The sequence below is a fragment of the Geospiza fortis genome, unplaced genomic scaffold, assembly GCF_000277835.1.
Source record: "Geospiza fortis unplaced genomic scaffold, GeoFor_1.0 scaffold53, whole genome shotgun sequence".
In the NCBI taxonomy this organism is placed as follows: domain Eukaryota; kingdom Metazoa; phylum Chordata; class Aves; order Passeriformes; family Thraupidae; genus Geospiza; species Geospiza fortis.
The window spans coordinates 11,714,676-11,733,560 of NW_005054305.1; the positions used below are offsets into that span (position 1 = coordinate 11,714,676).

Here is an 18,885-nt window from a genome sequence, read left to right on the forward strand (position 1 = left end):
TGTCAGATCTGCCCTTATATAAACACATTAACAGTAATTTCATGAGGCGTCAACCGTAGGAATAAATACTGAGGGATAAAATAATGAGGTGTTGCTATTGAGCTGAACTGTTGCAGCTAATATTACTGTCTATGAATTATGCAGCCTGAAAGAAAGCATCTGTCACAGCACTCAAACAGTCACTTCACCTGCTTCTTCTGATTGCTAAGTTTTGGGTGAATCCCTCCTTCTCCCAGCCGCTCAGGACCAGGGCAACGTTGAAGCAAACACACAGGAACACATAGACACACACACATAAGTATGCACACTGAGCTGTTCATAGGAGGCCAAATTAATTCCTACTAGAATTCCAGTTAAGTCACTGAAGTAACACCAGAGATTAATTTTGTTGAATGTTGAATAGACATTCAATTCCATTTTTAGAATAACAGAACATTTATTAAGGTCTTTGGCTGAAGTTTTAAAGTTACACTAATGTAAACAAGAACATTTTGTTCGTAATTTGCCACATCTATTACAGCTTTACTAGGACTCCAATTAGAAACTTAAGGTTCATTTAGTACATGCACATCTGGTACTGATTTAAAATTACTTTCCTTTTTCATCTAAGGACAGAAAATGACCTAAATAGCCTTTTTACCCAGTTTAAACCAGTGTTCTGTCTGAAAGCCAATGACTCGACCATTTAGCATGCTGATCCCTTTTTTCTAGGGGCTGTTTATCTCCCCTTTGCAGTAAAAAAGTGTGCAAAGGGCAAAGATGCACATAGATAAGCTATAGAAATGGGATGCACAGAAGAATAGTACTACAGAGAAAACAGTATTTGTGATCATAGCAGAGGAACTGGAAAAGTCACTGAAAAAAAATATCCCAGTGCTGTGGCTACAGCATTGAGGAGAATGTACCCCAACATTACTGCTACAGCTGCCTACTGTTCACAGATTTATTAAACTGAACAATTTTAGAAAGCATTTACAGTGAAAAATGAAGCACAGTGCCTGCTTCTGTTCACGTTTAATTATTGTACTCTATCCAGAATTTGAGAAGTCCATGACAAAGTCCACCATGACCACTGAACTCCCTTTCACTTCCAGACTCAGTAGATAGAGTTGGACAAACAGAATACAGGCACACACCAGCATTGTTTACAAATTGGCTTTTTACATACAGAAATTAATGGGAACATATGATTCAAAAATTCAAATATCTTCATATGATAAAATAAGAGGGAAGTACACTGGTATCTGCTTTAGTCTAATGAATTGCATTATTCTCATGGTGAGAGTATCAGAGTGCAATCCATTTTAAGCATAATCCTCCCCTAAATTCAGTAAGGCACCTACAGTCAGGTAGTTCATAACACCATTTCCTTTTCTGTCATTCAAATCCTATTTTCTCAAATAACACTTCCCTAGTTCTTCACAGTTTGAAAAACAGAGGTGGTTATAGGACAAGGCTTTTCAATATGCCAGGTTATCAAAATTTTGTTGCAAAGTCTTGGACATATATTGCCCATAGGTCATTATTGTACTGAGTTTCTATACTTTTATTTATTCTGTGGTCAGTCTTCAGGAATAAACAAGAAGAATTATATGCATTTCAGAAAAAAATGGCTCAGATCACAACAACAAAGAAGATTTCATTTTAGCATGAAAACATGAGGCTATTCTTCTTTCTCAAAAGCGGCATTATGTTCTACTTTCTGATTCATTTATATTTACTATTTAAATAGGAAAAGGAGTTCCAATTCAGGAAACATAATTTGGAAATATATTTCTATTTAAATTCCAGAATAAGCATTAGCTTCCATAACACAAGCCAGAAGCTTTATGATAATTGAATCCTTTTCAGCAAGTATAATTCATCAATAAAGTTGTCCTTTAATGATGTTATTGTTTCTTTATTTAACTATTTTTGAATTTCTGAAGCTTCTTCAATGCCAAATACCAAATGCTACATTAATCATTTGTATTTTTAGAGTCCAATTTTCCTACCAGAGACATAGATTTCATAGCAGTTACTAATGCTCTGGATCTGAAAAATTAAGCCTTGAAAATACAGACTATCTAGTCAGTTAAGATGTCTTGTAATCATTACTTTGTACTATTAGATCCCTAATGGAAAAAAAATTAGTTTAAATTTATTGTAGAAAATAGGATTGCCAATTTTATTTTTTTAAATGGGAACTATCTTTTATTATTTTTGTACAGTGCTAAATTAGAAAGGACTTTGGCCTGGAATTTTAAAAATGTGCTTAATAGATGATAATGAATAGGCAAAATGAGTAAAAAAGCAATGAAGATATGCTAACCCAAACTTTTTAAAGAACTGGTTTAAAAAACATAGTTGCCACCATTTTTACATGCATGCGTCATATGGATTCCACAATGCATCATTCATCTGTGTTTCAACTTACATTAACAGCATCAGAGACAAGGAAAATAAATTTTGTTCTGTTCTTACATCATAGGACTTATTCAAATTTTGCTCTCAACCATGAACAGGAAATTTAAGGTAAGCTGGAAATTTAGGGTTTCATGCATTTTTCTTACACATTTCTATGAAAGAGCTTTCATAATTTGGTGGTAGTACTCACATGACAAGCTCGAAGGAAATGTGCATTTTATGCATTTTACAGTCTTTTAGGTTGGCCTTTGCTGGGCATATTAAAAAAGGGAAAAGAAAGACACAGCACAAGAAAATAACTCTAATGTGCCAGTCCAAGTGACTTTTCTGATACCTGTGTTCTGAAAGTTACCTTTCTTCCAGCTAAACCTTCCAAACGCTGGCCTTATTCCTTGATGGATACCAGACAGCAACATATTTTTTTGGTTTTTTTTTTTTTTTTAGTTAGTCAGTGAGTGCCAAATCTTGATTCTTTTTACACTGGCATATTTAGCAAGGATCTACAAGGATCTATATTTAGCAAGGTGTACCTACACCACCCAGTTATTAGCAAAGTGACCCCTCTTTCTTCTTTTTTTTTCCCAAGCCCAAATAATTTTACCTACCAATAAATTATTAAAAAGTTTTCATTAATTTTTAGGTTTTTAACTGTAATTTTGTAATACCAGTGCATGAATGAAGGAGATTCAGTTCGTTCCCAGTACTTTTCCATTCTCTGTGCTAACATCAACCCCAGTCCGGCTCTCCTGTAGCCAATATAACTCACCTAGCACATCCTTTCCTTCCATATCTGCTGCCTTCTTACAGTTCCCATTCCTTTATCAATCCAATCCATTCTGTTGGTAGTTAGTAAAAATGCAACGAACAACAAGAAAAAGAGCAATGGTATGCTACAGTGAGGATCCATGGCATTTGCCAGCTGTCACCACTTCAATGTGATGAGCTTCCAGAGTTGACCACTTTTACACAGCTTTGCCTGACTTGGAATTATTTCTGCAACATTTCAGGTCCAGCTCCGCTGGCCTCGTTGCAGAACCAAGGCCTTCCATGGAAGACAGAAGCAACCTTGGGAAGTGATTTCCACAGCCCACATACATGCTAGAGGATGCCCTTTGCCTGCATCCACCGTAGGTCTCTTTGGGTCAACACATCACTAACTTCTTTCATAAAAGCCAGGTGGTTTGGGAGCAAATGTGAGCCCAGCTTCACTCCTGGTATCATGGAGAAGGGAAATATCTGCAAGTAGGAGTTCAGATATTCTAAGCTTTGGCAGCAAGGTCCCCTTACACAGCAGTTTCACATACAGGGCAATGACATTGCAAAATCCAAGGCCCACAGCTTTCAGCATGAAACATTCCTAAATATAATCCTACAACTTGTGCCACATCCCAAAACATGGTAAACTCTTCTAGTGGTTTCATACAGATAAAATAGAATTATACTCTCCTTATCTCAGCCTCTTTAAATCATATTCCTGAGATGGCACATATTCAAGTTTCATCCTGGCTAACGAAAGAAGCTGCCTACAGTGCTCAGATGACCCTGATAACACTTTCCTGAAACAAAGCCTCTGAGCTACAGCACATATTGTACCTGTTTTTGTTCTTCTCCTAAGCCGTCCCACATTGAAGCTACAATTTTAGAGACTTCACCAAAAGTAGCATTGGGGTTTTGGCCCTTGATGGCTGCTTGAGTGTCTCGAAAGAATAATGCATAGGCAGACACAGGTTTCTGTGGCTCATTTGGGTCCTTCTTCTTCTTCTTCTTGGGAGTTTTGGGTTTCTTTCCTACATCTGAAGCAGGTCTCTTCTCACCACCATTGACCTGTAACATAAAATTAGGAAAGTACTATTAAAAAAAGACGGTTTAATTCACTCCAACCACTGTTACAGCCTCTGTGATGCAAAAACTTTGGATTTTGCATGCAGAAATGGAATTTTTGTTGTTATCTCTGATAATCCAAATATTGACACTGCATTAGTCACATGCATAAAATTCACTATAAGTATTTTGGATAATGCTTTATATTCTTTTTTCATATCATTGCTATAGTCTCTGTCTGGTCATCTTTTCACCTTTTCTAAGTTTTATTGCTAGTGGCTATAACAAGAAAATAATGAGAAAATGAAAATGAAATTAGTTTCTCTACAGCCTGAGTATCACTTCAACAACATGAACCATCTGCAGACAGCAGGAACACTGTCATTTCTACCTTTTGCTTATTCTCATCCTTCCCCAGAATGACCTCACACTACTGTTCAAATCAATTTCTTCTGCAGCTGGTGGTACATCTTCCAGGGACTTTGAAGAAAATCTGGTTGTGAACCAAGCAATTCAAGTTACAGACATTCCCCTACACACTTTCTAATTAAAGTCTGAGGAAACAAACCTTCACCAGTACAGACAGTTTAGAGCCCTTTAAAGGATCAGTTTTGACCTATCTGGATTTGGCTGAATAGTTTTTATATCTGCTCATGTAAAAGCAAATGGTTTGAGGAAAGGAGTGAAAGAGGAATGGTGTATGGCGGAAAGCTCATGTGCCTTATTTATGCACCACCTGAAAAAAAACTCTGCACATGAGCATTTGTGTAAATGCCAAAGCACCCAATTTTCCTAGTGAAGCTGGTGAAGGGTCTGGAGCTCAAGCCTTGTGAGGAGCAGCTGAGGAAACAGGGGTTGTTTAGCCTAGAGAAAAGAAGGTTCAGAAGAGACCTTATCACTCTTTGCAATTGCTTGAAAGAAGGTTGTAGCAAGGTGAATGTTGGTCTCTTGACCCAAGTTCCAAGCCACTCAAGAACGAGAAGAAACAGCCTCAAGTTGTCCCTGGGGAAGTTGAGATTGGATATTAGGAAAAAATTATTCACCAAAAAGATTGTCAAGCATTGGAACAGGCTGCCCAGGGAAGTGGTGGTGTCACTCTCCCTGGAGGCATTTAAAAGATGTCTAAATGTGGGCTCCAGGGCACATGGTTTAGTGGTGAGCTTGGAAATATGAGGTTAACAATTCAACTCCATGATCTTAAAGGTCTTTTCCAACCTAACTTATTCTAGGATTCTATGACTCACAAGCACATAAAGGGACAATAACCTGATTCTTCAACACATTGGAGCTCCATGGAAAAGTAGCTTTTCTTGATATGATCACTTAATTTACTGTATCTGTAGAAATGGTGTGTGATCTTACAAGTGGGTTCAAAGGCTTTTCTCTTTTGTCGGCATGACCAAAGCACTGTGCATCATAAGCATTTTCAAGAGAAGAGAAGATCAAGAGCATAAATGGTATGCTCTAGGCTAAGGATCTACTAGGCATGACTTCTTTCACTTCCTTCTATTATTATTTTTTAATAATGCGTATCAAGTGGCACAGGAGGATACAGGTGTTCAAATCATTGAACTGCATGAGGAAAATGGCTGGAAATTCACATTTTGAGAAAAATGACTTTTTAATTTTCCTATATGCCTCAATATGTGGTGTCCAACAGAACCCAAGTGACTACAGTGAACAGTCTGAATCTCTGTGGCTTACTAAAAACAGCAACAAAGTGACGACCAGAACTTGAAAATGAAGTTGCTTGTTTTTTTGAGCATTATGTCACAATAGCTGCAACTTTAATACAAAGTTAATAGACATGCAGCCTATTGTCAGGATTTGGAAAATATGGAAAAACAAAATTGTGCTACCCTTTATTAAGTTTTCCAGTTTTTGTCTCTTGCTATTTTTTAATTCTACAGGATACACTAAACTAGCAGTTAAAGTATAATTAACCAGGGCTCTAATTTGAGAACATTAGTCTAAACTTTTCAGAAGTCCAGTGCAACTGGAACTTCATGAGCAAGAAGACTTCAAAATAATTTCTTCTATAGTTTAAATTTTACCTGTGTGATTCGGTAGTATTTTTCTCCTTTCAGTTTATTTTTGAACCAATGTGATTTAAAGTTCTCTGTATATTAGGATACCCCATTACTTCGACTACCCTTAAACTAGGTGATATACTACAGAAACTTGTGTAAGTGCCTTCTGGTAAGCTGTTCTGTGAAGAGCTCTAAAAGCTTATTCTCCAACCTTAATGATCAAGAGACTTCAAAAACCCACTGTTAAAAATAGAGTACTCACAGGGGAAATTCTGTTTGTCTTATATGAAAATAACGAAATAAAAAGAATACCAGAATTCCAGTACTAATAACCTTGCAAATGGCTGAGATGATGGTCTGCCTTATGCTCCCATCAGTCTATCAGCTTCATAGACTCCATTTCTAACCACCAAAGCAGAGACAGATGGAAAATAAAATAAAAACCATATATATTCTGCTAGGCATAGACTTGCGCCTCAAAATCCCTGGAGGTGTAGTTAGCTCATGGTAATCCACCTCCTGTCATGGCTTATTGCTTAATTATGGTGATGTATTTAACTTATTTATCACAAGAAAGCAATAATCTTTCACTTTAAAAAAGTGTATATTAACCATGTTGCACACGTAATAGATCACAAGAATATCTAGTGTAGGATTTAAAACTATCAAGTAAGGCACATCGTTGATATCTAAATGTCCCTTGAGAACCTGGAAAATGTCTATAAGCATATTTAAAATAAACTGCAATAGTACCAAAGCCTTTAATGGAGCTAGGAGAGCTGTTTTATGCACACTATCTTGCAGTAATCGCTGTAGTTTAAAATAGATTTTAATCAAGCACCATCTGCATAATAGGCTGAACAGACAACACAGAATTCCACTTATAACTCCTATCATATAAAGTAAATATTGTAAAACCTCTGCCACATAAGGAGAATATGCTGCAGCAGTCCTTTAGTAATTGTATTTCTGTTATTTAATTCTTGCTACTTGCAGTCCTCTTGCTATCTTTCCTCTAAAATACATTATTTGAATTTCTCTCATAAGTGATATGCAAATTAACACGGAAGAAGACCCTGTTATCCATCTATGAAGAAATACTTATTTACAAACCAGTAACGCTTCCAGCAACTCACAATTATGCTTGGAAATAACAAAGTACAAGTTTAACAATTCAACAGTGTGAATTATGGCAAGAGTTACATAAATATAACATTCCAATGCTGAGATGGTCAAAATAAGGCATGTGCTAAGTGGTGACTTTGTTTAGGATGTTTTTATAGTTACTTACAACTGCTAATTTTTAAGTTCTCCCTTTTTTCTGCTTCTAACGATAGCCCCACATGTGAGATTTGTAAGAATTAAGGAGCCTTAGTGATGTGCACTCTTTGCAGAGACAATACCCTTAGTCTGAGGCTACATTTCACAGTTCCATGGTCTTACCAGCTCCCTGAATGTATATCCAACCTTAAAACTATGCTACAGTTGTCACTGATCTCATGGTCAAGCAACCTCAGCTGTCCTGCTTTTAGAGTAATAGCAAGAAGGGAAATTGAGCCGTCTACAATGCAGCTCCTTTCCCTTTCTTTGAGCAAGGGAATATAGGACAGTTGAAGTCTGAACAGCCTATATGAAAGAGTTTTTATGAGAATGAGTATTGCCAAACAACATTTAGCAGCTGCTGCCATTAGTTCTGTGTTTGTTGGATAAGGCTTACAACAATTTGAATATTTATCATGGAATGAGCATCCATGAAGCTCAGTACACGAACAATTACATCAGTTTGTAAAGTTTAATACTGGAATTTGGAATATACATATTGAGCTGAAATGGTCATTTCCTTCATTCATGGAAATTGTTCATAGGGCAACAACTATACTTTTAGTCCAAATGTGTATGTAAAGTATGTATTTTTTGCACCTTCCATCATAGTTTTTCTATAAATCCATACTTATGAATATGAACAGGATATTGAAATCTCTGCTTTTTTTTTTTTCTAGCTAGAAGTGGGTATAGTTTTTAGGGACCTCTCTACCAAATATGCTATGAAAAGACCAGTGGCTTCTCTTTCACACATTTCAGTTGGTATAAACTGAGAGAGGTCTTTACCCAGCACTCATGACAGAAACATCTCTGACTGCACAAAAAGTGAACTCCAACAGCAACCCCATGACTGCAGCATGTGCATTCCTAGCAAAGGACTGGCTAATGAGCTCTGGTCCTGATCTATTAAATAAAACCACACATCTGCATGATAGATTATAAATCAAAGAGAAGAATCCAAATTTCACAAAGTTATATTCAGTTAAAAGACAGGTGTTCTCACAGGAGACAGAACAGTTGGTCTGTTCCTGTCCCCATCCAGTGCCTTCGTTCACTTGGAAGAGGATTTCTGGAGCGAGAACTTTCACAGGCCCCTCCAAAGCAACTCTGACAAAATGTAATACTGTTGTATCTGGGGAGAAAGATCTTCACAGAAAACTGATTTATTTTGAGTATTCTTGTCCACTCGCTGGCAGCTTCCAGGAAGAGCAATGTGCCAAAAATATACACAGTGGAGAGCTTTAAATCTTCAAGTACAACAAGACACTCAGGCTAATTATTTGTCTTTTACAGAGGGAACTACAGAACCATTGCACGGGATCAGGTGTGCCAGCCCATGGCCTGTCTCCATTGGTGGCCAGCCTCAGGTGTTTTCACAAAGCCCTAAGAAATCCCACAGACATGTATAGCATTATCTACTCCCCATCAAGCTTGCTGTTTAAACCATACTTGACGGAGAAGAATTTAAGCCTCTGTCAATATTAACCAAATGTAATATCCTTTTAAACTTTTCTCTTAGCAGTGAAATTATAAATATAATTTTAAGGCAATGTATCTACTTTAGCACACTGGATTTAATTTTGTGTTATGCATTGTGCCATTTGTCATCTTTTTCTGCTTAGACTAAGCATGAGAGAATTTTAAAGAGAGTAACATCCTTATTAAAAGTTGAATGCTATATAAACTGGTTTTCACAAAGAAAATAGTCTGCAGTGCTTTGTATTTCTCTATTAAAAACATTAGCATCAGATAACTACTGCTTGCTTTAAACCACAGCCTTACACTTTTGTTAGCACAAAGTGCTACAGTGAAAAGGTACGTGAAAAATATAGATTAAATACCTGAAATACTTGATAGAAGTAGAAAGAAAATCCAAATTATTTAATGGATATTTTCTCCAGAAGTTTAGAGCATCTTGCGCACTCCCAGCAATGTAAAAATATTAGCAATGCAAGAGCAGTAGCAAATAAATTATTCTGAAAAAGTAAAGGCTGCCTGGAATTATTTTTACATAGCTGTATTCTAAAGTCTCCCTCAGTAAGGAAGTGCTCATTTAAAATGTATGAATTATTCAGTAATTTTTAAAACCTAAAGTTTGTGAAATCAGGGGAATGTCCTGAAATAAAACTTTTGAATCAGAACTTATTCAAAATGTAGTAAAACATATGTCTCCAATTACATGATTATTTTATAGCTCGAGGCATGAAAAACAATATAATGTTAAAACAAATCAGACTCACATTTCTTGACTGGATTATACCTCCTCAGTGACTCACAATATGTTTTCTTCACATTCCCTGCAAGTCTGCAACTTTTCCCTACCAGACATGTCTGTGGCACACACTGCACTGCATGTGGCACATTCTGCACTGCAGGAGTGCTCTAACAGGACTGCCTTTTTCTAGTGACCACAAAACAGAGCTAAGGAGGTCCCCAGTTTCAACATGCTATATTCCTGGTTTAAGGGATGACTTAGTACAAAGTCCCAGGCTTCCTGTGTCTCAGCTTTTCTGTCTGCAAAATTAAGATAATAGACTTGTGTATTTCTGGGAGGTTTTCAGGATTTTGGGAGATTTGGGAGATTTTTGTATGCAAAACCTGCTATATAGATTGACATTTATCCTTTAAAGAAATTTATTATGTAAATTTCTCTTATCACTTCATTCCTGCACTGACATGAAAATGAAGCTTAAACATGTCATGACGAAGTGTCAGCACCTCTCAAAAGTATGAATGCATACAGGGTCTTCCAGATTTTCAAGGTAAGGATTTTAAAGTTCATAGGATCTTTCTGTTCTGGTTGCTATGATGTTCTGTTTACTCATCCTGTGACCAAGTGGCAAAGACTAGCATATTGCACAGACTGTTCATACTTTTTATAGCAGTAACTTGATCTTTAACTGGGAACAAACATCCCTGCTATGCAAGTGAGAAAACTCAACCCTTATATTAAAGTCCTAAAGGAATGACTATCCTTTCAGTGTTCAACAGCATTCCAGTTTGCTCTCACAAAGAGGAATGATGCAATTTACTCAAGCTGCCTGAAGAATTGTCTGGATATTGTAAGTTCTGTATTCATAACCTTTTATTCACTTCAGTGAACCACCAATCATGTATAAAGTATCACCTTAATAACTGTGGCCATATCATCCATTTAGCAGGTCCTAAAAATATCCACCATTTACATAGCAATCCTAGCATCTAAGCCTACCTTAGAGCTATCTTCTCCTTCATCTTCATGGACTGAACTGGATGGTGAAGGAGTTGCAGATTTGCTTCCAGGTGGAGAGGGCGAGTTGTGAGGAACATTGTTTCCACCCATATTCAAACCAAGCTGTGCACTGAGCTGGGACTGGTTAATAGTAGTCAGCTGCCCGTGCTGCATCATTCCTGGCTGCCTAATATCTGCAGGTTGAACCCTTGGCCTCATGGTTGCCATCTGAGGATGGGAACTATACTGGGCTCCTTCTGTATTCCGTAAATCTTGCATCTACAAGAGGAAAAAAACTGTATTAAGCATATCACTAATAAAGTGTTCTGTTCCTTTAGACCTCGGTTGGCCTGATTGGCTATGTAAGGCTTAAAGGAAATGGCAAGTACTTAAATAAACATGTAAATACTGAAAATAAACATAGTAAGGATATGATTGACATTTGCAAAACACTGACTGTTCTGAAGAACTCAGGATCTAGCCTCAGCCCTTGGAAATAGCAAAAAAAAGCAATGAAAGCTCAGGTTTTTTTTCATGGGGGAAAAAAAGGGCACTGCTTTTTGTAACTCTTTGTAGAGTATTTCTGAAATGCTAACAAACAGGGACAGCTTTGCACTCTGAAGTTCAGACCTAGACCAGAACAATAACATCCTCAAAATTCAAGATAATTTCCAGATCCTGCTTTCTTTTACTTAGGATTTTGGTGGTTTTAAGTTGCCATTTGGGAGCTGCAGGGAATTTTTAGTCTGAGTATCTAGTATTGGGTCCAAATCTATTTTACCTGGTGCTGCCCAATGAGAAACTGGACTTTTCAGGATTCAGACCATTGACAAGAAGGATGCATTGATAGACTGATTAAATGATTTCTGAGTCGATTTACTGCTAAGACATATATATGAATGGAAAGCTCAGAAATCGCAGGATTGACAAATTAATCCATTGTGCTATGTGGGTCACTGCTTCTCAGCATTAACAAGACATACTATTTGAATGCAAGCAACAGATTCAGCCTCTGCAAGGATAAGAATTAAAAGCACTGGAGGATGAAGCCCCTTTCTTGTCCAGAGGTCAAATGCACCATACACACAGACCTCAGCAGATTGCCTGTAACCTCTTTTCAGTATACTCATACGACAAATAGCAAAGAGTTTCCAAGAGAAGCTCAGATTTAAGCTAAGATGTTCTGTGAGTGATTTAAAATGGAAGTATCAATTCAGAGCTGAAATGAAATAAGTACAGTTGTCTTTCTGTGCATCAAAAAACACGTGTGTACGTATAAAGTAGAATCTGACAGAAGCTACCATTGTGTAAGTTCCATTATGATAAGGACATGTGTTAGTGGTTCAATATATTAACATAGCCACATTAATTCTACTGACAGTCTTTGTTAGACATGTCATTGTAATTGTCTAAAGATCACTCAGATTTTATTTTTTTTTAAATCTTTTCATAGCTCATGACTTCTATAACCTATCTCTTGCTCATATACACACTCCCACATATCACAGCAATCTGTAAGATACCTTTCAACCAGTAACACATAGGAAAAAGTAAAGATAAAGCCATAACTGCACCTTTTCTCTTATTATTGACAGTGTAAAAATGTACCAATTTTTGGGAGATATTTTATTTTATGAGCTTGGGGATTGATTTTCATAAAGGTGACTGGTTGGCAGTAAATCAAGCTAATAGTACCATTACTTATGGCATACTTACCACTTTACATGTACTTGTGTCTCTGAAAGGCATTTGAATTGGCTTCTGACAATGTGACATCACAATTATACCTGTATTTATGTTATTTTAGAAATTAATAGCTTTTGGTAAAAAGAGTTATCAATACAAACTTGTTTTCCAAGTTCATTTAATGACTACTAAAGCACCGGAGGAGATGAGCACAGAGAGCACAGTGGATGAAATCAATTGAAGGCTGAAATTTGAATCCTGGTAGACATTTATATTTTTAAATTACTACTGATTTCTTGGTCCCTTCCCTCCAGTATCAGGTCCCTCCTTGCCAAGCATATTAGCCTTGAAAGCCATCATTATCTCTGCCTCCAGCAGACAATCTGTATCGAGACAGTTGTGCCCATGCAGCTGTAACTGCTGCTCAGACACTTTGCTCTTGATCCAGTTGCTGAGCTGGGCAGCAGCTGGGGAAAGTGGAGCAGCACTGGGGGTCTCCAGGTTCTCTTGGCCAACGTGGGGCAAACAGTAAAGGGATGGGAACCCACACAGCCCCTCATGTTCTGGGCACAGGGAGGCAAAACCCTCCCCTAGAGCCCTCCCTTCACCCTGTCTGCAGCACTCAGTGTGGGTGTGTGCCTTCCCCAGGCACCCTTCACCCTGCAGGGGCTGAGCCCTCGGGTTTACACGGGGCGGCACCTGGTGGTGCAGAATAAACCCTTCCAGGAAAGGCTGGAAAGGCTTGACTGCTTTTTAGGAAGGGTAGGCATCCTAATGATTTTATGAACTCTAGAAATGTAGCAACCAGTTTATGATACTCCTAACTCTTATTTTGAATGAACTTCAAAATTATCTATCTCTAAAAGCAGAGAAGGGACTACCATTTTAATTACTTTCCCTCAAATAAATATGATACAACTGCGTTAACTGATGCACAGGAAGCTCTACCTAAATATGTGGAAGAACTTCTTTATTGTGCGAGGGAGTGGGTGACTGTGTAGTGGAACAGATTGCCCAGAGAGGTTGTGGAGTCTCCCTCACTGAAGATATCCAAGAACCATCTGGATGCAATCCTGTGCCATGTACTCTGGGATGACCCTGCCTTAGCAGGAAGCCTGGACCAGATGACCCACTGTGGTCCCTTCCAACATGACCCATTCTGTGATTCTCTGATTCTGCTATTATTTAAAAAGATCTCTCCTTTAAGAGCTTCAAATATCAGAAAGATAATACAGAACATTTTGTGTTTGTCTTCTTTAAACAACATATATTTTTAAACAGTCTGTGATACAATTTTAGCTCCAGTATTGAACATAGGCTGTGTTTTCAGATAATATAACAACTGAACAGTACTGAATGTATCCCCATACAAAATACAAAATGTGTATATATATTCGCAAGAGAATCCTTCACCAGGGAAATTCTGAGGACTGCAAATGAAGTGGTGGAGTAAAAAACCCCAGTATTTTTCTTTTCACATGAATTCAGCTTCTCTCCTGAATTTTTAAATCAGATGAATACCAAGCTACCTGCAGAAAACCAGGTGTAAGCAGCAAATAAGCTTGTTTAACAGTACATTTTCTCTTTCAGATGCTAAGCCAGAAACCCCCACCTAAGGAAGCTGCCCGCAGAAAACAAGACAGTCTAAGTCCATCTCACAGAGCTGTGGCACTCAGGATCCACAGACGTGATTCACATCTGCTGATGAGGCTTCTGGCTCACCTCTCTACCACGCACTGCAGAGCCTGCCTTCTCCCATCCTGCCTCTACCTGGTGAAAAAGTGGGATTGTCTAAGAAAATGGAAACTGCTCATTCCTTCAGTAGGAATGGGCAACTAATCACATAAATGTAAAAAGCTGTGAGATCACACTGTGGAAAACATGAACTTTCATGTTCTTAAAGTATCACCAAAACCAAGAATTGTCCCACCTCCTCTGTAGGTTCAAGAACACACTCAGCCATGAAAACTACACACTCAGGTCACTGCTGTGGCATAATGGTGCGTCCCTGTCACAGATGCTGTGACAACCTCATCTCTGCAGAATAGTAACACTAATCAGACACACTCTGTCAAAATGTATGACCAATTTCTTCTAAACTACTTCAAAATCTGAAACCTCATATCCCTTGCTCCGCCAGATGGAGTTTTACAAAGCCCAGGGCTGCGTGGCTGTGCTGGAGCCATATTCAGGATGCAGAGGCAATACTGAGAACATGCTCCTGCCGAATGCAAGACTGAACCGAAATCCTGACGGATGGCAGAATGCCAAATGGAAGAACAAAGTTAAAGAGTTTTGAGTGTTGCAGAGGATAAGGACAGTCTTAAACTGATGTCTTCAATGGTTTCTGTGATGAGGTAATAATGATAATATCTGGCACTTTAATATCATTCTCCATCTGTCAGTTCCAGGATGTTTCACAACTTGAATTATATTCAGCTTTAGAACATGCCTGGTTTTATTTTAGTTTTACTAATGGAGAAGCTATGATACATTTCTTTTCATGTCTATTTTTTTTTTCTGTTTGCATTTTGCTTATAAGCAGAAACTGAGCATTTAGCCAAATAAGTGTTTGATTGCAAGTTAAAAGACAGTACAAGTCCCTACATCTAAGGTGTGTACCAAAGCCCTTTTTTGACACATGGGTAGTGCGAAACCAGAACAGGGCTGTCTGGTTGAAGATGAGCTCCTAATGCCCTGCTCAAAGTTCCTGAGGTACTAAGGACAAGGCTAAAGAGCTTTAGACATCAGACTATTGTTCACCCCATCAGCTTACAGTAAAAAAAAGCAAAGCATACAGTGCAGAATTCAGTGATATCATCCCTGTAAGGAAACATCTCATGGCAGGACAATGTGAGTACAGTATCCTAATCACAGAATCACAGAAAATAGTGCTAGAAGGGACCTCAAAAGGTTATTTAGTCCAACATTATCTCACAGCAGGATTAGCTATACCTAAATCATTTCTGACATATGTTTGTCTAACCTCTTCATAACCTCCCTAGGCAATTCTTGTGCTTAACTATCCTTACAGTGGAAAGGGCTTTTTTCCATAATGTCTCACCTAAATCTCCTGTGTTGTAATTTAAACCTACTACTTTTTGCTTTGCTCCCAGTGGACATGAGGAATGTTTTTCTCCTTCTTTACAGAAAAGTTGTACACACTAGAAGGCTGTTATGAATTTCCTTTCAGCTTTTTTCTTCTTTGGACTAAACAACTAAACCTGAAGATTGAAAGACTTTGTTCATATGCTGTGTTTTCTACACCTCTTATCATTCTTTCTGCTATCCTCTGGACTATATCCAATAACCTTCATATTTCTTGAAAGACTGTGCTCTGAAGTCCACAAAATACAGATATTTTCATCTGACACATCATTCAGATAGAATCCTTCATCTCTCACAGAAGGTATCACATAGCAATAAAAAACTCCAAAATTAATTATCAGCCTTTTTGATACAAGCTGGTTAACTTCTCAAGATGCAGAAAGAGTCAAATTTCAGGACTCTTAACTAATGTCCCAGAATGTAGCTTTAGGAAGCAAATAATTTTTTTCTGAGAAGCATCAGACAGGCAGTTTCAAAGGGAATGTGCTGTTAGCAAAATAGTTCATGTTATTTCTCTAGGTATAATTAATCACCGTGAGGCAACATCTCTCTGAAAAGCTGCAGAAGTCCCAATTGTCCCTCCCTATTTAGATTCATTTATAATAAATGTTATCACTAAATGAAAGAAGAAAGACAGGTTGCCTTAACAGATCAAAGTAAATACAACAGGTCTATGTACAAGCAAGAAACACTGGAGATAATTCACTGGAGATGAAAACATTAAAACATAAAGAGAAATACACAGGGCTTACTCACTGAAGCAAGTAAAGTTCACATATCTCACTACTCTGAGAAAATTCGTATTAAGGAACAACAGACATTATTACTGTTATCACCATCAGTTCTTGAAATGATTTCTCCATAGTTTTCTACAAGTTGAATGCTCTTGTGAATATTTTTGATGGACACTGCAGAAGGGGCTGACAGTTCTTTGTTTCTTGTCTGAGTCATCAAGGTAAGTTAGAGAGTAACAACTTTTCAGACTACACAAAGCTATGGTTCAATCAATTAATTAAAAAAAAATAGGAGAAAACCCCAGGGGATCCTTAGTGTTATCTATGAAGATACCCACAGTGTCCTTCTTTCTTCACTGGCATGACCCACCTGAGTCATCAGGTGCCATGGACATTCTTTGCTAGGCAGAGGGGGTCTCTGCTAATAGTAGTATTCTCATTTATATTCCCAGGAAACTTGTGCTACTACCCGTGCTGTATTAAATCTGAATGTTTCTCTGTTCCCAAATAACACTACATTAAATGCAGTATTAGTCTGGTTGTGCTAACCCCCTGAAAAGCTATGAAATTTGCTTAGAAATGTTACTGCTTTTATTTCAGGCATTTTAATTATCTTCTACCATAAGCCAATGCACATCTGCAAGATGTTTACCGGTGACACAGAGATGCTCATTAAAAAAGAGAAAAAGAGAGGAAAAAAAGTAATTCCTACATAATCACTGATTCTGTAAGTGAAGGCTTCAAAAGAGAAGAAAGAAGGGATAGAGTTTGGGAAATGATACATAAATTTAGGATCAAGACACTTGATAAACCAAAAAGGCCTTTTTTTTTTTTTTTTTTTTTTTTTTTAGTGCTACAAAATGCAAGCAATGGTCATCATACAAATGATGAACAGGCTCCCCAGGTAAGTGGTCAGAGCACCATGCCTGACAGTGTTCAAAACTGTTTGGACAATGCTTTCAGGCACATGGTGTGACTCTTGTTGATGTTTTGTGCAGGAAAAGGACTTGGACTAAATGATTCTTGTGGGTCCCTTTCAACACAGGATATTCTATAGTTCTGTACAACCATATATTCAAACTTAAAAGAGCGTCTAAAACCACAGAAATGTCAACTTTAGACACCTTTTATTCAGTTCATACAGGTGATTAAGCAGTGGTACCTCATGGCTGTTCAATGCACGTTGATAGTCAGGATCCTAGATTAATGGCAAGGGAATCAAAAGGAAATAATGCAGTTTTATCTGTTGTTTTCCACTGTGGTAATGCTTTTTCATGAGAGAGCTTAAAACTTGAGATAACTTGAACATCTGTATTTATACACCAGAGGAAAACAAAAAAGTGACCCAAATATTTGGAGATCTGAAATCTGACAGGAAGTTTGAGTTTACTAAAATTGCTACTTGGTATGTATGTCCTGTCATGAACAAAGAGTGATCAAACCCAAAGATTCACAATTTATCACATCTTTTTCCATCAAGTTAAAGGAGAAATCATATTTCCAACCAAGTCTTGTTTTAGCAGACCTATAAGTGAACAAGTGCTAAAGAAAGATTTTTTATGAGAGTCAAGGTTACTGTGAAAGGACCACAGAGAACCATTCAAAACACATTAAAAGGAATAACTCAAAGCACGACGTAACAGGAGGAGGGGAGGTGTGTTTTCATCATCTCATTTTTATAATTCTCTTCTGTATCAGCTAACTGTATAATGAAAGACTAAGTTTTAAAGTAAGTGGGTATTTGGGGAATATTCTAATGCTATACACAGGAGTATTTTATATACTACACCCACTGCATTTTTTAGAACAAATTGAAAGGATCATTCAAAATTTCTTTTGATTAGGAAAACAGTCTTAAAATTAAACAGCACAAAACTCACATGTAAAGAGAACCCTAAACAAAAAATAATAAAACCCCCCACTCCTATTAAATCTACTACACTAACCTTTTCAAAATCATTCTGTTAAAAATTAAAACACTTAAGGTTATTTTATATAGTACTGGATCTGTAAGTGATCTTAAGCCCCTTTAAAGCTATTATATACTCAAAATTTGACTGCAAAATTTTATAGTATGATCACATAATGACAAAAATGCAGCCATATACAGTTTCTATATTTCTTGGTACACAGTTAATTTGGTGACTATTAACATTCTTTTCTACTTTATGTTTTAATATCCTTTGAGCCACACAGGGCCAAGGTCTCAAAACTAATCATAAAAAACTACTGACTGCTATTCACTCTAATATAATAACCCTTTATTTAAAACAACTTCCAATAAATTTCATTATAAGAAGTTATTAAAAGGGTTAAAAGCCTATTAAATGTCAAAGAATTTGCCTGACTCAAACTTCTAATAAAGAAACAGAATAGGCTTTCTTTCTGAATTATTTAAATCTTTACTGACTGTGCACTGAACCATGAAATTAGAAAAGTGTTATTAGAAGTGTTCTCTGGTTTTTATAAAAGTTGTAGCACAGAATATATCAAACCACAGTCTTTAACTACACTAGTTAAAGAAATAGGTTTTTAATCCTGAGTACATGGTTTTCCCTGATATAAA

At 37.2% G+C, this 18,885-nt stretch overlaps 1 protein-coding gene across 3 annotated transcripts in view; it reads right to left on the reverse strand.

The window, feature by feature from the left end:
• TOX (thymocyte selection associated high mobility group box) overlaps window positions 1-18,885 on the reverse strand; it is a 218,705-nt gene that overhangs the window by 33,812 nt on the left and 166,008 nt on the right. For 2 of the 3 annotated variants that reach the window (XM_005418332.2, XM_031066562.1), the window contains 2 exons: window positions 10,792-11,070; window positions 4,000-4,230 (listed from right to left, as the gene is read on the reverse strand). In XM_005418332.2, the coding sequence (XP_005418389.1) occupies window positions 4,000-4,230; window positions 10,792-11,070 (510 nt within the window). The remainder of the gene's footprint in view (window positions 1-3,999; window positions 4,231-10,791; window positions 11,071-18,885) is intronic. The other variant, XM_031066563.1, reaches the window with a different exon arrangement.